This window comes from Penicillium arizonense, assembly GCF_001773325.1.
Source record: "Penicillium arizonense strain CBS 141311 chromosome Unknown PENARI_contig022, whole genome shotgun sequence".
Taxonomy (NCBI): domain Eukaryota; kingdom Fungi; phylum Ascomycota; class Eurotiomycetes; order Eurotiales; family Aspergillaceae; genus Penicillium; species Penicillium arizonense.
In genome coordinates, this window is record NW_019173299.1 from 414,557 (window position 1) to 433,203 (window position 18,647).

Genomic DNA, 18,647 nt, shown 5'->3' on the forward strand with positions numbered 1-18,647 from the left:
CTGGTGCTAGCTTAGTCACCCCATCGCCACTTCCAAAACTCGCCGGAAACGGCACCTCCACCAAGGTGGGACCCGTTAGTCGGACCGGGTTTGCGAATCTGGTCATGGTCCGGTAGATCAACGATAGCGAAAATTCGGAAAATACCTTTTGTGTCATACCTCCTTCCTCCATATCTTTACATTTCCCTCCTGGCATTTATACCACTCACTGTGATCTGCCGTTTGCTGCGGCACATCTCAAAATGGCTCTCAGCTTCTTCAGCAGTGGTGGAAGCGCCAGCAGCGCTAAGTATTTCGACATTAGGTGAGTGGGGACTCTGCGTGTTGCGCATGAACGGGCTGACAGGGTGCAGATTAAACGAAGACTACATTGTGTTCCGCGGTGGTGAACATGAAGCCGCCAGCGCACATCTCCGGGGCACTCTGATTCTGTGTTTGTCCGAGCCGCTCACAATCAAACATTTGCGACTGGAGTTGACGGGCATGTCCCGAGTTTGGTATGTGCCTGCAGGTCTGATCTTGGCAGGATCATCGCTAACTCAGTCAGCTGGCACCTCCCGTCCACCTCCACCGCCGGAGGCCGCAAGTCGTGGCGCGAACGTGTGTTCTATGATAAGACATGGAGATTCCGTGACCCGGGTAAGGGAAAGACTGAGGTTCTACCCGCGGGCAACTATGAATATCCATTCGACGTGGTGCTTGAGGGGTCCATGCCCGAGAGTGTGGAGGGCCTCTCTGAGACGTGGGTGATGTACCGCTTCAAGGCGGAGATTGGCCGCAAGTATGCCAAAGATATTGTGTGCCGGAAACCGCTTCGCATCATTCGGACTCTCGATCCCAGCGCTCTAGAGTTGTCACATGCAATGGTACGTGGGTTTCTCGGGTGGTGATGATTTTTTACTGACACCCCGCAGTCGGTGGACAATATCTGGCCGAACAAGATCGAATACTCCATCAGCACTCCGACGAAGGCCATTGTCTTCGGTACTTCTATTCATGTCGATTTCAAATTGATCCCGCTTCTCAAGGGCCTGCGCATCGGTCAAATTACGTCACAGTTGATCGAAAGCCACGACCTTACCCTTAACCCCGAAGATCCCGATTCCGTCCGAAACACATACAAGATCACCCGGACGATCTTGACCGACGAGCATGAGCTGGACGAGGACAATATCGAAATCATCGATGAGGCCGCCGAGGGATACCAGTGTTCGCGTGTTCTGGACATGCCGCAGACCTTGACCCGCTGCTTGCAGGACACAGACACCAAGGGAATCAAGATTCGTCACAAGTTGAAGTTCCGCATTCAGCTGCACAACCCGGATGGGCACATTAGTGAAGTGAGTAGTGATGGGCACGACCGTGTCGATTAGGCTAACATTCAATGCAGTTGCGCGCTACACTTCCAGTCTCGATCTTCATTTCACCCCACATTGCCATCGATGAGAACAATAACCTTGTAGGGCAGACCCCTCAGTCTACGCGGATTGCCGTGGACGACTTTGCACATCAAGCCCCTCCCCTTTACGGTGAGCACACCTTCGACCAGCTGTACAGCGAACTCGACCCCAACGGTTATCGCACACCCGGCCCTGGTAGTGGCCCCGGTACTCCAGGCGGTCCTCTCAGTCGCAATATGTCTGCTGAGAACCTTGCCTCGATGAACGCTCTGACCAACACCGACATCTCGCCCTCGGCACTACACCACCGCCTAACAAACCTGAACACAAGCCCATTCCACAGCCGAACACCAGTCGAGACCCCGCATGAGGCCCAGTCCCCAACAGAGTACACCATTCAACGTCAACTGGGTGTCCCCAACGACTACTTTGGGCCTTCTTCCGGCTCCAACTCACACAGCCATGGCAGTCCTGAACTTTCCCGCCGGCCCTCAGACGAAGTGGAGCCTGATACCCTTCCCTCGGGCATGGCCACTCCCTTCCACCCTCAGTACGCCGAGGTGGAAACCCTCAGCCGGGTTCCTAGTTACTCAACTGCAGTCCGTTGCACTGTGCGCCCGCGTGACTCCGGCCTTCCGGACTACAACGCTGTGGTAGCCAGCAGCTTGCCCACACTCTCAGTCCCCCAGTCTCCCCAGCAGGCTCACATCCGAAGTGGCCGTGCAAGCGGGGTTTCGACTCCTTTAGAGGTGCAGAACCGCCCCGGATACTTCAACTCTCACGGCACCAATGCTGATGATGAGGATCGCAGACTTAGACTCGTGCAGGCTCGCGCCAGAGCATGATTTGCGGCCCTGATGATTTCCCAGCCCATTCATGATCTCCCCCTTTTCCGACAAAAGTTCCCTCTCCGGCCCGGTGCTGGACACGGCCAAACCCTTCTCTTCTCCCCTCTCCCTCCCGATTGATCATGGACTGGTCTGGCATGACCCCTAGCCTTTCGCGATAAAACTGGGACTCAGCATTTCTCTTCTTCGGCGTTCCTGTTTACCTGTTTCTTTTCTGGCGTTCGGTCATAGACAGGGATCTTTTCATAGATGGATGTTTCTTTGCTTTCACGAATCTGAATATGACGCCGCATCAGCATGAGTTATGCGTGTACTTAATTACTGTCGGATTATGACTCCAATTCAACTTTCAATGCCATGACATCATTTCCCAATTAGGCAATCAGCTGTTGATCATTCCAAGGTTATATAAGCCGATCTCGAGTCGGGTGCTTCCGCTCACGTCAATGGCATTGTTTCGCTTGCAGCAAAGGGATACTACATTGGCACATGGCTACCGCATTTGGATATATTTTACAGATGCGTCGTAGGGATTGTGTTGGGGTAGAATAGGTTAAGCTGAGTTAGGTCAAGTTAAGAGTTGAAATCTACTATAGTTACCACATCCCTGGGATTACAGAGCCAGATACGAAGTACGAGCCATAGCTATAGACCATAGCTCTATAAAGCCTCGCACATCATCTCCGATCGATCTTGCAGTTGGGCGACAAAGCCACAAAATGTAAGGTTGCAGGATTGCAGGTTGCAGGTTGCAGTAACTGGACGAGGGGCAGGTGACCTCATTGGCGTTCTGGGTCGATCACTTAAAAACTCACTCTTTCCAACATCCCACTTTGCACATTCTTGTACAGTTGTACAGTGTACTTGTACAGTTGGAATTACAGTACCAGTTGGTGTCTCCATTTATGGATCCCACTGCTCATAGCTAACACACAACTAGTCCACTAGCGCTGCTTCCGGTCTTGGGTCTCCCACAGCCACCCGATGCTAATAATTATTTCCTGAGCCACACCTCCATCTCCCCTCCAACCCCGGTGTTGGGATAAGATAGCGACTTTATTTTGAATATCTCGATTTCGTTAGTCGATCGGTCTGACGCCCATTTACCCCGATCCTTGGTACTCGATACTCTGCTGCCATGTCCACTCCGACGAGCCCCACAGACGTTAAGCTGCCGCAGCGGTCTGGCACCGTGAGCAGCGCCTTCACTCGTCGTACTTCGATGAGTGATGATGAGGCTATTCCCAACACCGATAGCAGTGAGGTTCGTTCTATCCTCTTACAATGGAGTAGCGTGGACTGACAGTGCGGTGCCAGACTACCACTCTCCTGCTTGAACGTCTCCGCGCCTGGAAGCACATGTGCGGATATCTCGAGGATTACTTCGCTGCTACCGCCAAGGTGCAGAAGTCTCAGTCCAAGGACTATGAGAAGATCCTTAAGGTCAGTGTTTCGTCAATGGGCCGGGAGGACCGTGGCTGACAGACAATGGCAACAGACCGTAAACGAACCCCTCAAGGAAGGTCACCACTTCAGCTCCAGCGCCGGCGGTGTGACTGGCCTGTTCGAGAACCTTCGCAACAATACCCAGGGCATGGTGAACATGCACCTGGACGGCGAAAACAACATCAAGAAAGGCATCCTCCCCACCCTCGAGCGTCTCCACAAAGAGATCAAGAACAAGTCCAAGGAGCTCAGCTCCGGCGCCTCAAAGGGCGCCAAGGCAGTCGAGAAAGCCCGCGGTCTAACCCAGAAGCACATCGAGCTCCTAGGCCAGAACTCGGCCTCCTTCGACGCAGCAGCCTCCAACAAGATCGAGCAACAGCACGATCCCTACCTCCTCAAGCGCGGTATCAACCACCGCCTCAACAACCAAGTTAAAGAGGAAAACAACCATCGCCAGGACATCCTCGCCGTGCAAAACTCATTCCAACAATTCGAATCCCACGTCCTCCAAACCGTCCAAGGAACCCTGGAACAATTCCACCAATACATGGGCGGCCAACTCGAACGCCAGCGCGCCATGTACGCCGACATCCTCGGCACAGCTCAGCGCATCCCCCCAGACTTCGAATGGATCAACTTCTGTGTGCGCAACGACGCAACCCTCGTCAACCCAGACTCCCCGCCACGCTCCTTCTCAAGCATCACCTTCCCAAACATGGACCACCGCTCCACTCAGCCCCTAATCGAGGGCTCGCTCGAGCGCCGCTCCCGCGCTGTCATCAAGGGCTACAGCACCGGCTACTACGTCGTCACCCCAGCCCGCTACCTTCACGAGTTCAAGGACAACGACGACTTCCGCCGCGACCCCACCCCTGAACTGTCCCTCTACCTGCCCGACTGCATCGTCGGCGCTATCGACGGCGTCAAGTTCAACGTCAAGGGTAAGGACGTGTCAAGCGGCAAAATCGGTAACGCCTTCCACACAAACACCGAACTCAACTTCAAGGCTCATACCCCCAATGACGCCGAGAAATGGTGGTCCACTATCAAGGATGCAACCCGCGGCCCGGCCCCGGCAGCAGCCGCAGCTGCAACTTCGCCTACGGCCGCTTCCCCGGGTGGCTCGGTTAGTCCCTCGCGCAGCGTCTCCGCCCAGAGCCAACCCCCGACTTACGCTGAGAAGGAGAAGCAGCAGGAAGCGCAGACTGGTCAGACTTCCGGTGTGACTTCTACCTCGCCTACTGCTGCTTCCCCTACCACGGCTTCGGCGTCTGCTTCGCCTGTCGATGCTAAGGACTATGCTGCTTCTTCGGCGGCTCCTACCCCTGGTATTAATCGTACCACTAGTACTGCTAGTCACTTCCACGGTTCCCCTGGTGGTACGGCTGTGCAGGAGAAAACTGAAAAGTCATAATTCCCATATTATTTTACTGCTGAGAGATGAACGTTTCTCCAGCTAGGACTTTATGCTTTAATCCTTTTTGGTTTCTTGAACTGCACTGCATTGTTCATACATATAACATGCACTCGCATTCTTTTTCTGTTCTTTTCGAGTTTCGAGACTTTGGTGAGTCTACAGCGCTGACGGGGACTGATTGTTCGTCCTGATATACCATGCTTAATGAATTTTCTTTGTTTTCATTCAATATGAGGGGTGTTTATAGATTACTTCTCCATAGACATTAGCAGAATGGTTAGCTCGGGTGATTATTGCTGAGACTATATATCGGTCTTTTGATTACTCGAAACCTACGCTCGGTGAGATTAAGCTACGAACATGTCTTGAACTACTTGTTATCTGCCAGAAATCAAAAACACAGAGGAAAATGGTAAGATTCAAATGGATATGCAACAAAACGTCAAACGCTAAACCGATTCACATAGTTCAGACCAACCGTCAAATCCAGAGAGCAGAACAGAACAGAGCAGATAATAACATCCAATTATATCATATCTCATGGAAACAAACACACAATCCACCCAAAGACAGTTCACAAGTAATCAACTGATATCACCTGCACAAGACACAACTCAGAAATCCTCCGGGCTCTCCAAATCATCCAGCTTCTGCCCGAGGAACCTCGCCAGCGCAGCACACTTCGATTCAAGCGCTAACAAGACAGCGGGCGAAGCGGATAAATTCAAACTAGACAACCGCTCCAGATCAATACTACGATTGATTTCATGTTGAGCATCTAGATGGCCGTTTTGCGTCGGTGGATTTGGTGAGGTCGGTGCCGGTGCAGTTGGAGTCCGTTGACCGTCCTGTGATCCTTCCGGTGAGATAGTACCACTTCCAAACCCATTAGCCAGATCGGGGGGTTGAGTGCCATTTTCGGCTGTCGGGGTGTTGTCTGTGTTGGCTGCGGCTGGTGTGTCGTTCTCTTCGCCGGGGTTGGATTTGGATGGGCCTACGGCTGCAATGAGGACTTTGTCGGCGATGCGCGTTACCACCGCTACGGAATCGTCGAGTTCGAAGACGATTGAGCCTACGTCGCCTAGGGACATTGACTTTGCCGTTACGTAGGAGGATGGGTGGCTGGCTGGGTTCACGCCTGTCAGGTTGCCAGTTGAGGCGGTTTTGGCGTAGCATGTGTAGGCGGCGCCGTAGGTTGCGCTTAGGTTTCGGAGTTGGCGGGAGGAGAGGGTTGAGCCGTAGGCGAAGACTGCGCCGTTTGTTGCAAAGACGCTGGGAGGGTTGTGTTAGCTGTTGTTTCTGTTTCTTGGGGCTGGGGGTGTGAGGGGTGAGGGGCGAGGGCCGTACATGATTGTTGTGATCTCTGGTGGGGAGAGGTTATCTTCCAGGAGGTCGCTCAATGCCTCCGAGTCGATCATCTTGATATCTGGTAGTCCGGGGATCATGATGTTGGTGTCGGTGTCGATGTCGGTGGTGGTGTCACGGTTCGTGTCCTGGTCTGCCGTTGTGTATTCCTCCACCTGGATCTCGGGTGTATCCTCTACTGAAATGTAATGCGTCTCAACCCAGTCCTTGGGTGGTGTGTACGAACAGTCTTCTGGAAAAAAGAAGCAGTTGTCGCGGTAGTCCTCGTCGTCGTGGTCGTACTCGATGGGCTCGTCAGAGTAATCTAATAGATTCTGTGCGCACTGCGACTCGTATCGGGCCCAATATGGGAGGAACGGCGGCTCGAATGGGTCTTTCGTGCTGACTAGAGTCGAGCAATCGGATATCGAGAAGGAGCCTGGGACTGGAGGTTCGCATTCAGCCATCTTCACACCCATGGATATTGACTGCGCAAGGGGATCGCGATGCGGCGGTGCTTTATATGCTCTTCCCAAACAAAGATGGATTCAATCGGGAAGCAACAGGATAGAAGGGAATGTTCTCATAGCGGGCACTGGGCTGGGGAGGGGGAGCATGAAGGTCGGAACAGTTGGCTCAATGGGGGCTCTGGTCCGGATGGGAAGTCACGATAATTCCAATCGTGTCCGGTGGCACAGAGGACAGGAAGACGGAGCTTTATGAGCGCATGCGTAGGACCGAGTGTCATGCGATGTGGTAGCCTGGAGGCTCCGCAGTCGCGGGCAGAACGTGTATGTGGACTGACATTTGATTGGGAGGCAGAGGGGGGAACGGACGTGTTCTCCTGAGGGCTAAGCGCGGCAGTATAAGAAAGTGGAAAAAGAAAAGAGGTCAAGGGCCTCGGAGGGCATGCGACACGAAGTCGGGGAGACCAATGAGACCAATCGCATAGGGGGATCAACCGGGAGCGGGGGAGAACTGTGGGGAGTATGCAAGATGCGAAAAGAGAAATCATTCGACGAACCTGGTGAGAATTGGTAATGAATAGAGAATGAGGTGAGGAAGAGAGGAGTGAAGATGACGGTAGAAGACGATCTGCGGAGTCGGGCCGCTAGTGACGTCCAGCTTCCAGGGATGGACTGTTTAGGTATCTATACATTCTAGCAGTATTGAAACACAGATTCAAATCCCGTACATTACCCTCGGTACTACTATCATGTGATTATCTATACTAACTGCTAATTGATCAGTATGAAATTTCAATTTTTAGCCTCACTCCTACAACGCCATCTTCGAGACAATAATCCATTGATAACCTAGACACTATATACAAATGGACTACCCAATGATCAAACCATGCCTGCCCTTTCCAGGAGTCAGCCGATAATCCCATTTCACCCCTTTAAACTCCTCCCTCTCACTAACAGTGACAGAGGTCTGACCCATAGGAGGACTCAATGACGCAGCAACCGCATTGATATTGACCGGCGGTTCAACCCAATCCCCCCCAACAGGACAGATATCAAACTGCAGAATTAACATCGTCATCAAAGCAATAATTTCCCCAGTAGCAAAATGCCGACCAGCACAGATATGAGGAGATGTACCAAACGACATAAAACCGGAAGCTTTCGTTCTCCTACCTTCTGGATCGATAAATCTTTGTGGGTCGAAGGTTTCCGCATCCTGTCCCCATGCCGATTCACTGCGGTTGATGACTGCAGATGGCATTACTAGGATCGAACCCGCTTTGACTAGACATGATTCGCTAAGCATGGTATCTTCGAATATCACACGCAGCTGGGCCGAGTTGGAGCGAATTCGGAGGGTTTCTTGCAGACACGCAAGTAGTAGTGGGCATTTCTCTTGGACGCTTGCTAGATCAACTGTATGGAGTCCCTCCGAGTCGACAGATATCGCGTTCTGTCGGATCTCGTCCCGGGCTTCTTCTAGTAGTTTTGGGCGTGAGAACAGGTCGAAAATTGCCCAGTAGCTGGTGGGGACTGTGTTGGAGAGGATCCCAAGGCCCATGACTGCTTCCAGTCGGGCAATGTCTTCCAAAGTGGCTCCGCCATCGAGCTGTGTTTTCCAACGTGTGTATGCCAGCTGTGACGATTTGAGATGTCCGTCGGCTTTGTAGTACTCGAGGAAGGCATTCGAGAGATGTTCGCGACCCTTCCATGCTTTCCGTGCAATCAGCCAGGGGGCGAAACCCATCATGAGATAGCTTAGGTTATTTTCAATTTCCCTATACGACTGATCAGTTCTGATGGTACGAGCAGCGCTTCCAAGGGACCCTGCAATTTACCAGTAGGAATCGCGGGTCTTCCGCTGTTTGTAGGGATTTTGCGGTCCATAAATCGCATCTGTACTGGCAATGGTCATTGCAAGAGTACACCAGTCATAGAGATCAACCGTGCGACAATGGGATCTCAACTCCTGCACACTCTGTTGAACACACTCGATCATCTTCGTGTTCATCTCGTCTAATCCTTCGCCTAGCAGGGTGGGACGCATATTGGTAACTGTGTGATGCCCAAGTCCTTGGCCCTGGGATTCTTTTCCACGGAGAAGTTGGAGGCCAGGGCCTTTGATGCCCCCGGCACACTCTGCCGTACGGGTGAATACGGGCTCAAAGGACATAGAGCGGTGATTGCGCCTTACGGCTGAGACCAGCTCTGGAGACTTGATGACATACACCTTGTTGAAGAGCATGTCCAGGCTGAAGGCGGGCAAGGGGGTTTTTGCACTATATCGGTCAATTTGATGTATGGAGTCACCTGTGAACATGGACACTACCTCTGCGAAGGAAAGTACTGGAGTCCATAGTAAATAAACGCGGCGAGATGACCGATCACTGGAATTGGACTAGAGATCAGGGGTGGTTCGAGAGGCTGATGTTTGTCTTGCCGGTTAACTATCACATATCCCAGCAAGAGAGCCAAGCCGGCTGATAGTATCAAAGTGACGTCCAGCATATTGCCAATGAATGGAGTGAGACATGCTAACAATCAGCAGTATTTTGCCTGGGCAATCTAGATCCATACGGGCGGTCAAGACTAACTTGATCTGTGGGCGGTGACTGCCAGTATAAAGAGAAAGACTACCCGTATAGACTCTGTAGAGCATAGAGAACTAAACGAGAATACAAAATGCAAAAAATAGCCGGGCACGCCCGGAGCCATCCCCCCCAGAAATCGTATGCGCAGGGAAGTCCACCCCCATACAATTTCCGTGTGGTGAGAAACCGTTACTTTCGGCCCACAGGTGGCATACAGTAGTGACGGCATTAGGGTGCGTACAAGTCAAGACTGATGAGCTGGCTCGGCCATGGGGGATGTCGGCTGAGGTTCTTCTCCTTAACTACCATTATACCTCACGTTGTTCCCAAAGAGGAAATCTATTTGGGTTTGAATTGAGTCATCTCAGGGATCGAATCCGTGCTTTGGCGTCTTTTTATTTCTTAGAGGAATATCTTCCCCGGTGTCTAGGGCCATCAGTATGCCCTTTAAGGGCAAATGTTATTGTACAAAGAAGTGTGAATATACATGCTACAGACTTGCTGTAGAATCAGAATATCCTGATTGGCTGCAGTTCTGTGGCCTTATCTCTGAGGCATCGATATCGTCGTATCACGTGACGGTGTTGAAATATACAGATCCTTCACTCGGAGCTTTATAAAAGCTTCAAATGGGAAGGCTGAAGAGACGGAAAGGTATATAGTTATAGGTATTTTACTTACTGAATGTAAGAAGTCAAGGGACCCAATTGACTGACTGCCGGTACTCCCCGGAATGCCATAAGCCCCGTAGATGACAGGTACACCAACATAAGATGTGATTACTACCTAGACAGACTTAGTACATACCTAGGTGAAATCTTCTAAAGATCCTGGCAAGTAGAGAAGGTGAAGTTATTGAAATGAAGACATAGCGTCATGTGCCCCACACTCCCCTCACGGCTGACAAAAGCTCTTCCCCTCCAGCTTAAGACTTGCCAATGTTTTCACGTCTTTCTCTCGGGGTCCTCAAACCACTAAGTATGTACATTTGAATTCAGACTGGCCAATCACTAACGAGTCTGCAGACGCACGATCTCTAGCAACTATGGCTACCAATACCTCCACCTATAAGCTTAACCGTTCGTCCCACCACCAGCTCGCACAGGCTTCTCACAAAATAACACAATAGATGTATAGACACGATGATGCGGGTCAAGGACCCGCAGCGATCAGTGGAGTTCTACAAGTTCCTCGGCCTCAGCCTAGTGAACAAGATCGACATGCCGGAATGGAAGTTCTGCAACTACTTCCTGGCCTACAACGGCCCAGCCTCCCTCCAAGGTGACCGCCACTGGACCGACCGCAACGCCGTGCTGGAGCTCACCCACAACTATGGTACCGAAAACGACCCCAACTACAGCGTGGTGAACGGCAACACAGAGCCGCACCGCGGCTTCGGCCACATCGCCATCTCAGTCGACAACATTGAAGCTGCTTGCAAGCGCATCGAGGATGCCGGCTACCCCTTCCAGAAGAAATTGACAGAGGGCCGTATGCGCCACATTGCCTTCGCCAAGGATCCCGATGGTTACTGGGTTGAGATCATCCGTCGCGCCGACGAGGATATGGGTACCACTACTGACCCCGGCAGCTACCGTCTGAACCACACCATGCTGCGCGTCAAGGATGCCGAGGCTAGTATCAAGTTCTACCAGGAGTCCATGGGCATGACCCTCGTCCGCACCATTGAGAACCCGGAGAACAAGTTCAACCTCTACTTCCTGGGATACCCTGCCTCCAACCCGGAGATCAAGGAGGGTACGAAGAACGGAGTTGCCGATTGGGAGGGTCTGCTTGAGTTGACTTGGAACTACGGCACTGAGAAGCAGGAGGGTCCTGTCTACCACAACGGCAACACCGAGCCCCAGGGTTTCGGTCACATCTGTAAGTGACACACAGCATGCACTATCTGGCTATTTGCTAACCCCGACGAGGTATCTCGGTGGATGACCTCCAGGCTGCGTGCGACCGGTTCGAGACGCTCAACGTGAACTTCAAGAAGCGCCTGACCGACGGGCGGATGCACAACATTGCATTTGTCTTGGATCCCGATGGATATTGGATTGAGGTTGTGCAGAACGAGAAGATCAAGCGCACATCCAACTGGTAGATAATTGGAAGTACAAGTACAGAGTAACATATTGGACTATAAAAAGACTTTTGAGGGTCACTTGACCTGCTTATCCCCCACCATTTCATAGGCCGCCGCTGTGGACCCTCCCCCGCCCCCAATTTTCTGGGGTTTCTCAGTTTCTCAGCGACGACCATCTTTCTTCATAGACAATGATTTCCAACTATGAGTTAACGTAATCAGTGCTATTTCCTTCCGTGGAAGCCATCGCGATCTCATCTCCCGCACCGCCACCTCCACCTCCGCATCTTACCCCAACTTTCCACGACAGGGTCGTGGTCTCGAAACCATGTCGCCAGACCCAGAAAGAACAAAAAAGGCACCGCGCAAGCATGTCACAACGGCCTGTGTGCCATGCCGAGAGAGCAAGATCAGGGTACGTGCCCGCGCAATGTAACGCGCCTCATTATGCGGGGACAAAATCTAACGCGCGCATTGCGACCAGTGTGACGGAGCAACTCCCCACTGCCAGAATTGTCAGCGCAAAGGAAAGGAATGCAAATACCAACATGGGGACGACAAGCGCAAGTAAGTGTGCACCTCAATCGCTCTTCGCAGTTACTTCCAAGATGCACTGCGGCAAATGTGAAGTATCCAACTGTTCAGCGGCTAATCGATATTCCAGGGTGTCCTTACGAGCTGCAACGGAGCTGTTCTCTGCTCGGATTGATCAGCTTTGTCACTTTATTCAGGATCAGGGGCTAGTACCGCCGCCCATGAAACCGGATGATGAAGCAGGTATGAATAGGGTGCTGGATACCCTCCAGATTCCGCGCGGGTTCCCTCAAACGTCGGCGGTTGCAGCTCCTGTTGTCGAGAAACAGCCGCCGATGGAAACAAATCCACCTGTGGGCCCAGGTCAATCTCCTTCCCAGAGTCCGCCCGCTGCAAGTCCCGGCGTACCTAACCCGACGACCGATTTGGTTGCTCCCGGTGTATCGCCAGCGCAGGATACGTCTTCAAGTGGACAATTCCCGTCACCCGAAGGTTGGAACCCCTTTGGGATGGTGCGTGGTGCTTCCGACAATCAGAACTTCGTCCATTGGGGATTTACATTGCCAACCGCAGAAAGCCTGGACAACCTTTACGCCAATCTCAATGGAGGGCCCGGTGGAACCGGTGTACATGCCCCTGGAATGCCCATCAACAACGGACTCAGCCCGGATAGTCTACAGCTAGGCATAGACATGGTCCCGCAAGCTGGTGCCCAACTAGGCCAGTTACCGTCCAATGCGGAGCATGATTCAGACAGCGGAGAGGAGGACGAAGCAGAGAACGACGTTATCGAGCAGTTATCCCATCGTATTGGGACTCTCAAAATTGCCGGAGACGGTCACCTCCGATTCTATGGTGCTACCTCTAACCTCAACCTGGTGGATGTTTCTGCGACTCAGCAGCGGCAGCGACCAGATGCGCGTACTGTCCGACATGATGGCCAGGATATTTTGAATCATCTGAGGGTCGGACAGCCTGTCGATCAGGCTCTTGAGGATCATCTTGTGGAGCTCTATTTCACATGGCAGAATCCGAGTACTTATGTTGTTGATAAGGAGATGTTTATGACTGCACGATCTAAATGGCGAAATGAGTTTGATGATACACCTTTTTACTCTGAGGTTTTGACTAATGCGATGTAAGTTTACCACATGGAATTGGGAGCATTATATTGACTTTCTACAGGTGTGCAATTGGGAGTGCCTTCGAAGCACGTTACCACCCCACCTTCATCACGTTCCCCAAGTCTCTTTCTGAGTTCTTTGCAGACCGTGCCAAGGCTCTGCTGGAAATTGAACTTGATTCTCCTTGTGTAGCGACTGTTCAGGCTTTGGTTATCATGAGCTGTCACGAAGGAGCCTCAAACCGTGATGCTCGTGGTTGGCTGTATAGCGGTAAGCACTTCCTTTTCCAAGGGGCAATCCAAGCAACAATACTTATCAATTCCCAGGGATGTCTATGCGCCTTGCTTTCGATCTTGGTCTCCATTTGGATATGTCGACATACGTCAATAGGGGCGATATCACTCAAGCCGAGGCGGATGTACGCCGTGCAGCATTCTGGGGAAGCTATGTTGCTGACCAGTAAGTATCCTTTTATCTCCTCGGGGGAACCTTCTAACAACCACAGTTTCTGGGGCTTCTACTTAGGACGTCCATTCCGCATGAATGCTGGAGATATCAGTGTTCCGAAACCAGCTTCTTCCCTCGGGCCAGAAAAGGAAGGTACATGGCATCCATATGGACATCAAGCCGCTCAAGGAATGCTTCAGAGTGGGATAAAGAATCCTACGGAATTGATTTGCAGGCAATTTGTCGTCTTGTGGGAGATGATTTCTCCAGTGGGCCATATCTTGTATGAGGTTCTTTTCCCTTTTTCACAGACACCGCTAACATGACTCTAGGTATGGATGTTCTGATATTTCTCGGCATGACTTGCAAAGATTATGCTACCAAGTGACCGAAGACTTGTTCGCTTGGAAAGAGAATCTTCCCTCTAGCCTAGAGATTGACTTGGACGATGATATCTCACCAAAGCTACCTCATTTGATGATGCTTCAGTAGGTTCAGATATTCTCTCTATACAGTAATAATATACTAACAATTCATCAGCATGCAATACCACCAAATCATCATCTTCTTCCACCGTCCCTGGCTTTCGAAGAGTTATATCCAACCCCAGGCTCCCCGACAAGGTCCAGGCTATCACCACGCGCGCCGGATGTGCGTCGAATCTGCCACAGCTGTCGCACGCCTCCTCCATCTATACGAAAAGCACTACACATTCCGCCGCATGAACAACCAAGTCGTGGCGATAATCTTCAGTGCAGCCCTGATGCTTCTCTTTGTAACAGTCTCCAGTTCCCCCATGAGTCCCGGCAAATCCGGCAACAGTCCAACACACCCCCGCAGCGCCGAGATGGTCGCGTACCTCAATCTTTGCTTCCGCGCTCTCGATGAACTGGGCCAATCCTTCGAGAACGCCAAGCGCACCCGCGATTACCTTGTCACTCTCCAGCGACGCTGGCAAGCACATATGCGTCGCTCAGGCTCTGCGACAAAGCGTCAGATCAGCAGTGCTAACCTGCAATCGATGTCTTCACATCCTCCAACGAAACAATATGGTCCTTCTGCCAATGCCCAGAGGGTAGATAGCTCGCGCAAAAAATCACGTCTCTCTGTCTCTGAGCCCCAGCCTCATATGCAATCGGCTTCTGCTATGCCACCCAGCCAGCAACACCATCTCCCTCAACAACCTCTTCCACCTCATCAACAACAATCATACCAAGCACCCTTCTCCGCCTCCCAGCTTGGTGACCTGGGCTGGATCCGAGACTCTGATTTACGCCTTTTCTCCGAAACTCACGGCGCCAGCGCGAATGAAAATACCCATGCTCCCTCTAATGACATGGCTCAAATGTCTTCCCCGCCGTTCCCTGAAGATCCTAATATGCTGGCTGATCTTGGGGATATTGATGGGTGGTGGCAGCCCCATAATGATGCCTCTGCTATGGGAGGGCCCCCTTTATGATTGGTCGAGTTGTTGTTGACGTTTATAGATAGAATAGAATAGACTGGGGTTGGAGTATGGAGATTCGTTGATGTGTTTCTCTTTCTTGTTTTCATTCTTTATCTTCTGAACATGTTCTTTTTTAAGTCAATATATTTTGGAACGATATTGTTGAATTATGAAGATATAATTGCACGATTGGGCTACAATTCTTTCTTGACGGCCCATAACCAGATTAGAGAAACCCTCTATATCACGTCTATCATCCCTAGTTAATCAACATCATCCATCGTCCCCTCAAACACATCCTTAAACCAAACCCCGATCTCCACTGATTGATCAACATCACCCAGAATCCTAGACAATACAACCCTCCGCTCCCCAAACCCCTTTTCCCTCCCCCAAAAGCAAGCCCTCCGCATCACAGAAACCATCTCCTCAGCCTGCCGCGCAAGAACCGTAGTCCCGACACTCCCATCCTTCCCCTTCCCACCCTTCCGAGCCAAAGAACCCTCACCCTCACCCTCAGACAAAGAATCCAGCCCCTCCCCAACCCCATCCCCCGCAAAGACCCTAACAAAAGGTAAACAAACCTCCAACCTCCGAATCCCATCACTAGGCCCAGACCAATTCTTCCCACTAAGCCCATAATCAAGCCCATAAGGCGGCCACCGCGAAAGAGCCTTCCGCCGACGCGTCACCGTACCAGCAAGATTATCAATCCCATCCCCATCCTCAGAATCGAAATTGGGATAAACATCCCGATCCCAAAGTGACCCGTCAGCAGCATCATATTGCTCAGCAGCTGTCATATTCCGCGTATTCCGCAGGACGGGAACCGGATACTCCGGTCCGGTGAGATAACTCGGGAATGTACGCGGTACTTCGCGCCCTGCAGAGCGGAGGAAGAGGATCGGTGAGGCGAACGAGTCGAAGCAGCGTTCTGGGGATGTGAAGAATCGTTCGCGGGCACGTAGGAGAGCGACAAGATCTTTTGGTGCGATTCTTTTCCTTGAGTGGCGCTTTTGTTTTTGGGCAACTGTTGATGGTGGTGTGCCATTGTTTTCTGAGTCGAGGTCTGTGTTGGTGATGATGTTTTCCCTTGTGCAATATTCGTCTAGGCTGGGCCAGTCGCAGACTGGGTTTGTGGCTGCTACTGCGTGGATTGATTGCGCTTCTGTGAGAGCTAGCATGAGCGCTAGGGATCCGCCGATGTGGGTGCCGTATATTGCTAGTTTTGAGGGTTGTAGGTTGGTTTGGATCCAGTCGAAGCCGGCTAGGGTGTCGTGGACTGGGGTTGGGTATTTGTATGTTTCTGGTTGGGGGTTTGTGTTTGTTGCGTCCAGGGTTTGGTCTGAGGTTTCATTTTGCCCTTGTGGATTTGAGGTTGATAAAGGGGGAGATATTTGTTGTTTGGTCTCTCCGAGACGGTAGTTGACTGTTACTACCACTGCTGATGCAGTGTTTGCTAGAACATGTTGTGGGGAGGGTGCATGGTTTGGGGCTTGGATATCCCCGGTTTTTGCATGATCAACATTGAATGTTGAATCTCCATCTATCTTAGATGCTTCCGTATGGTGATCCTGGAACAAAGGTCCAGGTGGAAGATAGAGAATCACATTTGGACTGACGGGTGATGCCTCATTAGAGCGTAATGTGCTTGGTCGCGTAATTCTAGGGGTAAGGTTAGCATTGATCACTATTTCGAACATAGGCGAACTTTTCATACTTCAAATCAATTGATCCATTGTTTCCGATGGGAAGCAAGAGTGTCTCATCGACGCAATCCGATGAAACGCTGGAATACCGCGCGCCTCGGAGACACGCGATGGAAATGCGACCGGCTCTTCTGGTTCGTACGAAGAGGGTGACTCCCCGAGATGAACAGATTATGGCTCGCATAATACCATCGAAGTATGTAGTTAGGGATTTTGTGAAGACTGGTTAGGGTATGGCGGAGAGTTAGCTTTGCATGTTGGCTTTGGGCGATGGTCGCCTGAGGAGTCAGGCCTCAACTTTTTCCCAAGTTACGAGGATCACAATATGTAAGTTATACAGTGTCATTCTTGAAGTATGGATTATCTCTGCACAAAAAGATCACATAATACTTAATTAGAGAGATGTCCAAGACAATATCCAAGTTTCATGTTCTAGAAAATAGCCATGAATCCTCCATCATTTAAGGTCTTGCTGCTTGGATATATCTTTTGACGTTGTAGCTATTTAGGTCTCGTTAGCAAAGGTCTCGCGCGTGGACCGTAAGCCCAGTCGGTGATCTACATGTATGGGATAAGACGATCCACTAGAGTATCGTTGACAGACTTGGGAGCTGTAAGGTAATGGGCTATACAATAGGTTGGGTAAGTCTAACAGAAGCTAAGCTTGAGTGGAAGCTACAGATAGAAACAGGAATGGGGAGAAACTAGACATAGGTATCAATATACCCTTTGCTCTTTACGGTACCAAAGCAGCCTGCTAAGTAGATGGCAATCAAAGTCCATATTAAATCGAAAATAATTAACACATGCGAAAACCACGGCCCGGAAACTCTTTATCTTACAACCTACCAACAGGTTCAACAAATACATCAGAATGGAAGCTGACTACTCCAAGAATCCTTCCAGGAATACGAATCCCTTTGGAAAGTAGTCGCCGACGCAGCAGGGTCATCCCGATCCAAAGGAGCCTCAGTATCATCCTCAGGAACAGGATGCACAACCTGCAAGCTGAGCATATGATCCATAGAGTAAACACGCAGGCCAACCACACAAACAGCATTCCACGGATCAACAGCAGGCCCATCCTGGTCCATTATCGGCCGGTGGCACTTCGAATCCGCATCTTCGGAAGGTACGTCGAGATCACTGTCGAACTCAAACCCTTCCAGTAGCTCCAAATCACTGGGGTCGAGCGCGTCTGCGGAAATACGACTACCCAGACTTGGACGCGGGGATTCAGTTCTTCTCATGCCATTTCTACTGGCGTGTCTTTCATGCAGGCCTTTGCTGCCGTTGACGTGGATTGTTGGCACAGAGCCGTTCGTATAGGGGGCGCGCCGGTCGCTGCTATCGCAGCACATACTTGCGACGTCTGTGGGGGACTGATTAACTGGAACGTCGGAGAGGATCTGGGTTTGGATTGGGCTGCGCTCAGAACTACGGTCGAAAGAGCTGCCGTTGGGGGTGCGAGTGGCACGCATGGCGGCCATGCGCTCTTGTCGGTCTTGTCGAGCGGCCATTTTCTGGTTGCGGATCCAGTCCTTTTGCATCTTTTTCTTGATTTCTTCGTGTAGCTTCTTGCGTTTGGCTGTGGCGAATTGATCCAGTTCTCGCTTTTCTTGGTCAGTCTGGCCTACCAGTCCCTTGGCATGGGCGAGGTCGTATGAAAGGCCGACTTGCACGAGTTTCTCGCGTCGGGTTGAGGCGACACGGCGGACTATCTCTTCTGTCGGCTCGTCGTCGTGTCGGAAGGCTGTGAGTTTCATCAGAACGTGATA

General features: G+C 51.4%; 6 protein-coding genes across 6 annotated transcripts; 4 read left to right on the plus strand and 2 right to left on the minus strand.

The window, feature by feature from the left end:
* Positions 1–242: 242 nt before the first annotated feature.
* Positions 243–2,245, plus strand: PENARI_c022G04284 (arrestin family protein; the record flags this gene model as incomplete). The annotated part of the gene is made up of 5 exons (XM_022635357.1): positions 243–304; positions 354–497; positions 548–866; positions 915–1,340; positions 1,391–2,245. The coding sequence occupies 5 exons, from the start codon at positions 243–245 to the stop codon at positions 2,243–2,245; spliced, it is 1,806 nt and encodes a 601-aa protein (XP_022484799.1).
* Positions 2,246–3,386: 1,141 nt separating this feature from the next.
* PENARI_c022G08135 (PH domain protein) lies at positions 3,387–5,108 on the plus strand (the record flags this gene model as incomplete). Its single annotated transcript, XM_022635413.1, has 3 exons — positions 3,387–3,512; positions 3,566–3,691; positions 3,747–5,108. 3 exons carry the CDS (start codon positions 3,387–3,389, stop codon positions 5,106–5,108), a joined length of 1,614 nt encoding a protein of 537 aa, XP_022484763.1.
* A 617-nt stretch (positions 5,109–5,725) lies between these two features.
* PENARI_c022G04974 (uncharacterized protein) lies at positions 5,726–6,922 on the minus strand (the record flags this gene model as incomplete). Its single annotated transcript, XM_022635366.1, has 2 exons — positions 5,726–6,383; positions 6,459–6,922. The coding sequence occupies 2 exons, from the start codon at positions 6,920–6,922 to the stop codon at positions 5,726–5,728; spliced, it is 1,122 nt and encodes a 373-aa protein (XP_022484835.1).
* Positions 6,923–7,681: 759 nt separating this feature from the next.
* On the minus strand, positions 7,682–9,170 carry PENARI_c022G02742 (cytochrome P450; the record flags this gene model as incomplete). The annotated part of the gene is made up of 3 exons (XM_022635337.1): positions 7,682–7,686; positions 7,877–8,703; positions 8,764–9,170. The coding sequence occupies 3 exons, from the start codon at positions 9,168–9,170 to the stop codon at positions 7,682–7,684; spliced, it is 1,239 nt and encodes a 412-aa protein (XP_022484744.1).
* Positions 9,171–10,561: 1,391 nt separating this feature from the next.
* Positions 10,562–11,626, plus strand: PENARI_c022G05811 (lactoylglutathione lyase GLO1; the record flags this gene model as incomplete). The annotated part of the gene is made up of 3 exons (XM_022635384.1): positions 10,562–10,595; positions 10,654–11,400; positions 11,451–11,626. The coding sequence occupies 3 exons, from the start codon at positions 10,562–10,564 to the stop codon at positions 11,624–11,626; spliced, it is 957 nt and encodes a 318-aa protein (XP_022484794.1).
* Positions 11,627–11,936: 310 nt separating this feature from the next.
* On the plus strand, positions 11,937–15,172 carry PENARI_c022G10787 (transcription factor domain-containing protein; the record flags this gene model as incomplete). Its single annotated transcript, XM_022635448.1, has 8 exons — positions 11,937–12,023; positions 12,093–12,175; positions 12,273–13,280; positions 13,328–13,536; positions 13,593–13,725; positions 13,772–13,996; positions 14,046–14,201; positions 14,254–15,172. 8 exons carry the CDS (start codon positions 11,937–11,939, stop codon positions 15,170–15,172), a joined length of 2,820 nt encoding a protein of 939 aa, XP_022484806.1.
* Positions 15,173–18,647: the final 3,475 nt, after the last annotated feature.